Here is a 10,516-nt window from a genome sequence, read left to right as displayed (position 1 = left end):
GTGCAAACCATAAAATGAAGGACTTTAATTGCTTTTTTGTTACATAATTTTTACTTCTAACAACTACAATGAATTACAGTTAATGTATGGACTTTTAATGAAGTCTAAGCTACCCTTTTAACAAGCGGTTCAACAAAACTATTCAAAAGATATAGTTTTAAAAAAGATCACATTAATGTTCTTAATCTAATAATTCTTTATCTCATTGATGCTCTGTTGTTCAAGTAACACCATTCCACTTGAAATACAGAGAATCCAAACAGCAACTGTCTGTTCACCTAAACGGTAACCCACTCCCACACTTCATGATAGGCCTAACAGAAAAGAAAAATGAGTCAAGTGCTAATTTTTGATGCAGCACGACCGTTACCTCAATTTCTTGAGCGTCTCCTGCCCCACACCTCACACATGTTCTACTTCTTGGTATACATGTATTTAATCAGACTGGCATACTTTTACTTTCTATATCTCAGACATTTTCAAAGTTAAATGTTCCACCTGCCATCACAAAACATATGCCAGCTTTATGCTTCCACCGTTTACTTACTCACTTAAAATCTTCATTATCTTGTAATATATTAGTCTGAGCTTGTCACAGTTCATAATATTATTTCCTTAATTATTTGTAATCTTTCTATTGTTATACATTGCTAGGATACAAGTCTCGTCATTTCAATCGATATTTAACTTATCCTATGCTTCATCAACACTTGAAAATTTATTTAAGCATAAGAGCTCTTGAATACGACCAAACTTGAAAAAAAAAACAGTTCAGTTTGCAATCTGATAGGCTAACTTTGTTTCAACTGCGATTGATTATGAACTTAATGTCAAAATTGGATAAGTTAGTAGGCTACGTGTGTTTGTTTTCGTTCACTGATATCAAAAAGAGGCAAACATTGTTTTTGTTTTTGTGATATGACTATAGCCTACACCAGGGGTTCTTAACCTTTTTTGTCTCGTTTACCCCTGGCCGAATGAAAAAAGTAAAATTTACGCCCACCGTTTTGGTGGTCCCTTGTGATGCCATCGTGTCCAGTCAACCATGCGAAGAAATACAAAACATCCTTTTTTGTCTGGATTTACCTTGGCAAATATTAAAAACAAGCTGTTTATTTGACAAAGACACGATTGTTCTTGACGGGGTGCTGTGAAAAATAATGTCTACTCAAATGTCCTAAATAACCATGATAAAAGCACACAAGAATGTTTAAGTTTTTTTTTTTATTAATAACTGACACGCAATTTCAACACTCAATCAGTGAGACTTTTGTTCTTGCTTTCCACGAACAACTTTGGAGATTCTTGGAACAGTCGTTGAAAGAGCTACTCGCATGCCGTCTTTGGGAACTAAGCGAGATCGATATTTTGTTTTAATAGTCAACAATGAAGAGAACCCTGCTTCACACAGATAAGTAGTTGGAAAAGGTATAATAGCCTAACTTGAAATGCACGCTTGACCAGCGTAGGAAACTCTTCGACTAATCCACACCAAAACTTGGAAAAGTCACCATTGCACGATAAGAATTTGGAGCAAAGCGTTGTTGAACATTGAAGATCAATCAATTCATCTTTGCAATGATCATGGTCAGCAATACTTTCTAACTTGGCTTCGAAGGGACGAGTTATCCAAAGAGCAGTAAGGCTGTTAAAACTTTCACCTTCGAAGTAACCGTTAAAGTTCTTTTTAAAGCGGCAAGGTGCTGGCATATTTCGACTTTGAGGTCAGAAATCTCGTTGTGACTTCTATACTGACTTTCCAATCATCAAATGTTGGAAAATTTGCGTAAATTCCTTTTTGAACTCTTCTGCTCCACAGATCTAATTTTGTCTGAAAGCCCTGAATTTTATTATGTGTATCTATAATGGTAACACTTTTTCCTTACATTTGCATATTGAGCTGGTTCAAACTTGAAAAAATGGCTGTCAAGTAAGCCAATGCACCAATAATTTTTTTGTCGCCAAAGTGCTTACTCAATGGGAATCTGCATTCTCGAAGAAAAATCTTGATTTCACCATGTAGTGTAGTTCGAAAACTCGACACAAAACAAAACCCCCAGAGTGCCACTGAACTTCGGTGTGATAAAGGACAACAGAGTGTTTTGTTCTGATAACTGGAAAAATGAAGTTTGCTTTAATTTATGACTCAGTAAATTTACCCTCTCGGTAAGTGAAATTTACCCCCAGGGGGTAAATTTACCCCCGGTTAAGAACCCCTGGCCTACACTGTAGTCAAAAGTAAATCATCAACACGGAAGTTTAATGTAGGTTAAGAATTCTCCACGTTTAAGGCAGAAAAAAAAGGCAAAATTCATTGTTATAATTTCTGACAACCGCTAATTTTTACAAATGCAAATTATTTCTTTGGAATTCTCTTGATAAAAAGTAACACAAAAATAAGGAGGATAGGCTTATGCATTTGGTTTTCATTTAGTTTTAATTATAAGTAGGGCAACCAAAAGTCAATAAAGTCAAAATTTTTCTGCCTTGTTCAAAGTTTATAAAACGTCCATAAACTAAATTTCAGGCTGACAAGAAGAGAGGTTTCAAAGTTATTAAGTAAAAAAAAGTCAAAATTCATGGTTAGGTCAAAATTTTCTTTTAATGTAGTTTTTCTTCTCTCTATTGATATTTTATTAAAAGCTACACAAATACTGATTTTTTGTTGCAATTTCTGTTGCTATTCTGACGTAATAATCGATTTGTTGCAATTTCTGAGGTAATAATCTTGTTTCGCCCACTACTGACGATTGAATATTAGCCAACTACCCTGCTGTTGATGAGTTGGTTGCCAGGGTTAAAGCAGTGACCATTAAAAACAGGTCAAGAAGAGCTAGTTTTACTTCCATTGGCCAACTTCCACAGCCAAATGTAACTAGATGGGCCCTTGGTTGAAAGCTGCTTTCTATTATTCAAGAAGTCTACCAGAAGTAAAGAATATTGTGGAAGACTTCCATGATGGTGGTGTCTTGCTGCGGCGTGCTCAAGATGCTGTAAAAGCTCCCAATTTAGCTACTCACTTTGTAGAAATAGAGGAGCAGTACAGCGCACTGTTCGATTCAATTCAGAAGATGGAAGACAGTCGATACACCATTCAAGAAGCTTATGAGGTCCCTTAACTTTGGTGTTGATGGCTGCCGAATTGGAAAATATATTCAAGCAAGAATCTCAAGGAATGACATCAAGTGCATTGTAAAAATGGGACGAGATGATATTTCACCACATTTTTATAGCCTGCTGAGGAACTCCCAAGCAACTTCTGTATTTCTCTATTTTAGGAAAAATTTTGGCGAGAGACAGGAACTTCAAAGGCGATAATGTGAAACATTACTTGATGTTGAAGTATAATAGTGCAGGACCCTCTCAGTAATTTCGGGATATTTAAAGACACTCCATATTTATCTTTTGCAGTTTTTCGAGTGACTTTCATTATACCTGTTCGCTGGTCGTTAGATGTGGTGTCCTTGAGTCTTCCACATTTTTCTCATATTTCATTAGAAAAGAAGATATCCTTACCTAACGGTTTGATTTATAATATGCTTTGTATTTCGCATTTGGGTTGCAAACGCAGAAAGCTGTTGGTCAAAATTAGGTCAAAATTTGTAACTTATAAAGTCAAAATTTCAAGTTTTTAGGTCAAAAAATTGGTTGTCCTAATTATAAGACAAACCATAACTTTTTTAGTAGAGCGTTAAATTTAAAAAAAGTCACCGCATCTCCATGTTGTGTTTTCTTGTAGAAAAGCATAATCTGTGACCAGGGACGGATTAAGGTAAAAAGAGGCTCTACGCTATTTTCCTTTTGAGGCCCCCAACCTCCACCATAACAGCCATATTATAGAGACGAGTATTTCAAACAACCACTAATATCACAGTAAATTAGTTATGGGGAAATATGCATGCAGGTGTTAAAATTAACCATTTGAAGATAACCAAAGTTTGCCTTCTAATTGTAAACTTGTTGTGAAACATTACTGCATAATAGGAAATGCTGGTCAAACAAAAATTGCACATTATTGTTAGGCTATGTTTTTCAAGGAAATAGTGAACTTACAAATTTTATACTGCCATTATGCGAAATGCTAATATACTGTAACTTAATACAGTAGATAGGCCTAATCATAACTACAGCCTATATTCTGTAAGCTACTTGACAATAATGGTGATCACATAATGCATAAATCCTACCAAATATTCAGGTTTTGTCTTTTTTTTTCTTTTGTTGTTTTGTTAATTTCTTTTTCATTAGCCGAATTTTCGTGGCAATACAAGTTCTAATTTTCGCTTCTTCTTTTTTAACAGATTGATCATGTTTGATCAGCCGTGATCTCCCTTATGAACTACCTCCATTTTGTTCTGTCTTTTGTTTTTATTAGTGCTTCCGGCATGCTTTTTAGTCCTGTAATTTGCTTGATATTGTCAAAATATTTCATGTTTTGTCGTCCTTTTGTTCGTTTGCCTTGCACCATCCCAGTCAACATTGAATTTTCCAACGAGTTGCTTCTTGCTGTGTGTTCGAAATATCTCAATTTTCTGAGGTTAATGTTGTTCATCAGACTCCATTTATCGTTTATTTGTTGGGAACTAATTCATTTGTTTTTCTTTCCATCCAGCTGATGCGCAATAGTCTTCTCTGACACCACATTTCAAAACTTTTTAACTTTTTAATGTCACGTTTTTTGTATGTCCAAATTTCACATCCATATGTGGCAATTGGGAAAACGAGAGTTCGCAGCAATCTTAATTTTGTGTTTTTACCAATTGACCTCTGTTTCCACACCGTTGTAAGTGATGTCATTGTCACAGTTGTTTTTGCCATAGCAATTCGCCTTTTAATTTCCGTGCTATCATCATAAGTGTCAGTTCCCAGCAAACATTGATTGCTGGGCCAGCGTCGGCTATATGCTGGGTATGTTGGCACAAGGCTGGCAATTTTGTCCAACATTTTGCCAACATTGCCAACATTACGCCAACAATTTCAATACTTCTTATTATGCGTTCAAAAAGGTCTTAAAGATTTTGTTTCAGGTTTATTTGTTTTAAACTGTAAAAATACTAACACAAACCTCTTTTCATGTGGTATTGCTTCAAAACACAGTTGTGTGATTGGCTGACATCGGTCAGAAGCATTGCCAGTGTTGTGCCAATTCATAACAATTTCGGTGTTTTCTTCAAAATTATGCAAATGTAATATCATCATTTTGCTACAATTTTACATTTTAATAATAGGCTATCAATGCTGTTATTATTTTCTGATACCGTACAAGTATACTATGAATACTTAAGACCAGCGTTGGTCAGAAGTGTAGCCAACAGTTTGCCAACAAAGTAGTTTCATTTTAGTTTGTTTATGTCAAACTGAGCAGAGGTCTAGAAAAAGGCTGGAGCAACAAAACGCGAACGCGATAACGTGCTTGATACCCAAACAGTTTAAACTTTCCATTAGCCCTACACGTTTCCACAAAATAAACAATTGCAATGTCGGCTATATGCTGGATGTGAGGGCACAAGATTGGCAATTATGTCCAACATTTTGCCAACAATACGCCATCAATTTCAATAACTTATTTCTTATCATGCGTTCAAAAAGGTCTCAAAGATTTTATTTCAGGTTTATTTGTTTTAATCTTTAAAATTACTAACACAAACTTCTTTTCATGTGGTATTGCTTCAAAACACAGTTGTGTGGTTGGCTAACATCGGTCAGAAGCATTGCCAGCGTTGTGCCAATTTATAACAATTTCGGTGTTTTCTTTAAAATTATGCAAATGTATACCATGATTTTGCTACAATTTTACATTTTAATAATAGGCTATCAATGCTGTTATTATTTTCTGATACCGTACAAGTATACTATGAATATTTAAGACCAGCGTTGGTCAGAAGTGTAGCCAACAGTTTGCCAAGTTTGTTTATGCCAAACGGAGCAGAGGTCTAGAAAAAGGTAGGAGCAACAGAAACGCGAACGTGATTCCGTGCTTGATACTGAAACAGTTTAAGTTTCCATTTGCCCTACACGTTTCCACAAAATAAACAATTGCAATGTCGGCTATATGCTGGATGTGAGGGCACAAGATTGGCAATTATGTCCAACATGTTGCCAACAATACGCCATCAATTTCAATAACTTATTTCTTATCATGCGTTCAAAAAGGTCTCAAAGATTTTATTTCAGGTTTATTTGTTTTAATCTTTAAAATTACTAACACAAACCTCTTTTCATGTGGTATTGCTTCAAAACACAGTTGTGTGGTTGGCTAACATCGGTCAGAAGCATTGCCAGCGTTGTGCCAATTCATAACAATTTCGGTGTTTTCTTTAAAATTATGCAAATGTATACCATGATTTTGCTACAATTTTACATTTTTATAATAGGCTATCAATGCTGTTATTATTTTTTGATGCCGTACAAGTATACTATGAATAGTTAAGACCAGAGTTGGTCAGAAGTGTAGCCAACAGTTTGCCAAGTTTGTTTATGCCAAACGGAGCAGAGGTCTAGAAAAAGGTAGGAGCAACAAAATGCGAACGCGATAACGTGCTTGATACCGAACCAGTTTAAAGTTTCCATTTGCCCTACGCGTTTCTACAAAATAAACAATTGCAACGTTGGCTACTTTATTTCAGCTTCACTGGATTTATTCTTTGAAAATATTAATAGCCAACAATAAAATGACTCTTTAACTAAATGACTCATGTGGTTTAGTGGAAAAACACAGTTTCTTTCGCATACCGTATTCTTGTACCAACAACGCCATGATAAAAATCGTTTGTTCATATTCAATTGCTTCAGATAATTTAGTGCAATAAATGTCTTGTGATTCAGAGAACACTTCCAGAAAGTTTAGGCTTTGGTGCCTCCAATACCCAACTAGCATAATCCGTTCTGTTTACATTGATTCAACGTCTGCAGACGTTGGTAAGGTAACTAACAAGCGATAAACTTAAAAACGTGGTTGATAATTCAAGTTGCCAGGTCTTCATTTTTTTCTTATGTTCAACAAAAGCTTTTTTAATTTTCAAGTTTAACTATACTAAAATGTTTTGTAATATTTTTGAAAACATTTTTTCAGGACTAACCTCAAAATTTGCGTGCAGTTCAAGAAAATTTAAAACAACTTGTAAGCTTAATCGAATTCACTTGTTGATGTTTAGTAGCGCTCGACACAGCAGCATGATTGTGGTGATCATGTAATCATTGAGTTGCGGCTGCACTGCCGCCGCGCTGCTGACCTGTCTGCAGACGCTGAATCAATGTAAAAAAAAATCGATTGATGCAGTATCACTTGTTGATTTTGTTCTGAGAGCAGTCGCTCACTGTCTGATTTTGACCACGTGGGTGAGATTCTCGTGTCGCCAACAAAGGGGCGTCTTTACTTTAAATGTAGCAAAGCTTGCACAATAGGCCAGCTTCAGGAGCAGTCATGTTGCGTCGAAATCTCTCCTCAATTTCTTGAAGCGAGATTTCACAAAACGATTGCTACTTTTACTTTCAACGATCCGGCAAATCGTTTTTTCTACTCCCGCGGTGCATAGAACAACACTGCAGGCACAATAATTGTTGTGAAAACTCCATTATGACGTCACTACTTAAACTTTGACTGGGCAATATGACGCGTTGAAGTGAAAGAGGCAACAAAGCTTTAGAATGCGGCGATGTGTTATATCAACGTGAGGAGATGCAATTTAGCAGAAGAACTTGGTTTGTTTTGATGAAGGAAGACAGAGGCCATGACTTAATCCTTTGCTAAAGGGATTATGACGTCACTCGATTCACTTCGACTGTTCAAGCATGGCGGTTGTGCTCAATACACAATTACGTGGAGAGCCGAAAGCACAATGCTTATGTGAACAGCGCTAAGAGGAATTTTCGCTTCTTGCATCGAAAATATAAAAAATCGAATTCAATTGAGATAGGCCTATTACGGCCGAAAGAAGTTTTAGAAATGATCAAAATGAAACTATAAGAATGACTTACGACAATGTTTATGAAAACCTGGTAAGTGAATGTCTTTTATTCATTGAACCTGAAATAATTGTGTAAAGTCGTTTTTGTCACTAGGCTACGTTTACACAATTTAAAGAAAGTTATAAAACTCAATTTAGAGAAAGTTATAAAACTCAATGACCAATGGAAAACTTTCATATGAAATATTCTCGTGACAAATTTAGTGCCAGTGCTTCTAGATGAGTGCTAAGAAGATATCAGCAAAGTAGCAGAGCTTGTGATGTCCCACAACATGTGTAGGGTTCTGCTCAATCTTTGATTTTGCTGCTCCGGCAGTGTTTGCCTGACTGCTTGAATGTGTTTGTATTTTTATGTCGTGTGGATAGGTCTGTGATGGTTGTAGAGTATTTGCAAATGTAGCTTTCATTGCCGTCAACTGAATAATAATAATAATAACATGTTTTATTTTGCGCCCATTGCGACAACATAGCCTACAGTAGCCTACACTGCGACCTACATACGCAACAAAACAGACGACTGGAATCCCAAAATAAACTTTAAACGTTGGCTGTCATTTGTAACAGTCGAAAATGTCTGTAACAAGTGCTGAAGCTTTTTAATATGATGGATGAAACCCCTGTCATTACATTCGATTTACATTTTGCAGGTAGCAAATTTAAGTCAAGCTGTTGGCAAAAATGCAAGCGATTGTATCAGTGGACTTATTACCAACTATTATTATCGAACACAACACAGTTCAAAGCATGTCGAGAAAAAAGAAAGGAAAAAAAAAACGTCGTGAAGTCTAAGCACTCGTTTGATTGTTTAAAAAAGAATCTGAAAAAGATTGTTCTTGGTGAGTACGGATAAATGTTTTTACTACGACTAAATGATTATGTCATAACTATGCCATTTTGTTCTTTTGATTAATGTATGATGTAATTGTGAAGAGTACCGTATTGAGTAATGTATGAAAATGTTTTAGTGGTGTATTCGCAGTGATGTGAACAACGAACATGGTGGTTAGTAGGCTATGTCGGCATTTATATACTGATTTAACACTTCTTTTTTTACTTTCATGATTAGACATGGTGATGGCGCACGACAAAGCTGCTGCCGTGCAGCAAATTGATGAAGAGTTTCAGAGTGATTTCGAAATTGGAAGGACAGGCAAGGTGGCTGAAAACGGCAAAAACTAACTTTTGGTGAGCTTGTTATATGTTTGAAAGACAACAGCGCATGTGTTGCTTTAGTTGTTGAATAACTACTGTACACACAATTAGAATGTATTGGAACTTGATTATTGCTCTGCGTGGCGCAGAATCGAATGATAAGTTTTTTTGTCACGCACGTTGGAGAGAGGGATATTACATTGATATTGCAGATTGTCAATTAACTTCGTAGTATCCTGAACGACAACTGATCAAAATCCTACACAGTGGCGTAGCCAGAAAAATGTTTTGGAGGGGCCAAATATTTGATGAATTGAAGAGAACAACAAAGTGTTTGATTTAAAGCCATCGCCACTTGATGTGCAGTGGCGTATCCTGGTGGGTTGAAGCAATAAAACTGGTAGCGGGGTTAGAGCGTGCCGAAGGCACGCGTATTCTCAGGGGGTCCGGGGGCATGTTCCCCCGGAAAATTTTTGAAAAATTACACTCAAATAATGGATTATAGCGCTTTCTGAAAACACTTTTAGGGTAATATTTGTATGAAATTTATTAGCAGATAAACAGCTATTAACTTATTAAAGATAGCTCTTACACACGAACTGGCAAAAACTGCGGCTAAATTAGAGAACACCAAAAACAAGCTAAACTAAAACAAGCTAAACAGCTAAACAAAAACTCAATAACTACACAAAAGCCCAACAGAGTAAGCCATTCTGAAATTGCTTCCACAAATTAGTTCAAAGAAATGTAAATCGCGTAAATTTTGGGCGATTTACGATTTGGAAAATTTATTGGTGTCTTTCTGTGTGTCTAAAACAAGTCCTTGGGGGTGTTAATAGCCAGATCTCTTGGAAAACGATATAAATTTCTACAAACTTTATTGCATTTTCAACAAAGGGCTCAACTTCGGAATCCAAAGTTTGAAAATTTGGGGGGGCATGGCCCCTTTTGCCCCCCTGGTTACGCCTATGATTCCTACACTGTTGCCAAACAGCCCTCTTGATTTAAATATTTTTGTTTCATTCGCAGGAATTCACAATGATAAAGATACACAAGAAAAAGCTGCTGATGTGCAATGAATCTCCATCTGTCAATACGATTTTATGTGGCTTGTTTCTAATAAATGTGAAAATATACGAAGCTCGGCTGTTACTTTGCTTTGTCACAAAGGGAGAAGTGTTGCTTATAAATCCGTGTTGCTGCTGTTCTTTCGCCCAAGGATTAGCTAGGTTCAACAATAAACTTTTGGTGATGAGCGAGGTTTAAGTAGCCTACAGAGACGTTTGGCAAATGTAGATGCCAATGCTGTTCAGATGTTTTATGCACCAGCTTGCTTTGCATGGCCAACCTTGGTCAAAGCGCGGGCATCACAATAGTCAATAGATCAGATGAAGCAG

General features: G+C 36.3%; 1 protein-coding gene across 2 annotated transcripts; it reads left to right on the top strand.

Annotated features, from left to right (window-relative positions):
• The first annotated feature begins 7,374 nt into the window (after positions 1–7,374).
• LOC145777563 (uncharacterized) lies at positions 7,375–10,255 on the top strand. Of its 2 annotated transcripts, XR_014290330.1 has the most exons (4): positions 7,375–7,998; positions 8,615–8,803; positions 9,034–9,152; positions 10,149–10,255. XR_014290330.1 is itself a non-coding variant. In XM_082588976.1 (3 exons), exons 1-2 carry the CDS (start codon positions 8,569–8,571, stop codon positions 9,144–9,146), a joined length of 348 nt encoding a protein of 115 aa, XP_082445102.1. In that variant the 5' UTR covers positions 8,011–8,568; the 3' UTR covers positions 9,147–9,152; positions 10,149–10,255. The 2 variants fall into 2 exon arrangements, 1 of the variants encoding a protein (XP_082445102.1); XM_082588976.1 differs by lacking the exon at positions 7,375–7,998 and having other exon boundaries at positions 8,011–8,803.
• Positions 10,256–10,516: the final 261 nt, after the last annotated feature.

The sequence above is a fragment of the Aplidium turbinatum genome, chromosome 9 (assembly GCF_918807975.1).
Source record: "Aplidium turbinatum chromosome 9, kaAplTurb1.1, whole genome shotgun sequence".
In the NCBI taxonomy this organism is placed as follows: Eukaryota; Metazoa; Chordata; class Ascidiacea; order Aplousobranchia; family Polyclinidae; genus Aplidium; species Aplidium turbinatum.
This window is presented reverse-complemented; position numbering and strand designations above follow the sequence as displayed.

Excerpts from the sequence above, each read along its gene's own strand:
- LOC145777563 (XM_082588976.1), top strand. The coding sequence starts at position 8,569 with ATGATGGATGAAACCCCTGTCATTACATTCGATTTACATTTTGCAGGT. Across the intron at positions 8,804-9,033 it reads TCTGAAAAAGATTGTTCTTG|ACATGGTGATGGCGCACGAC; the intron begins GTGAGTACGGAT and ends TTTCATGATTAG.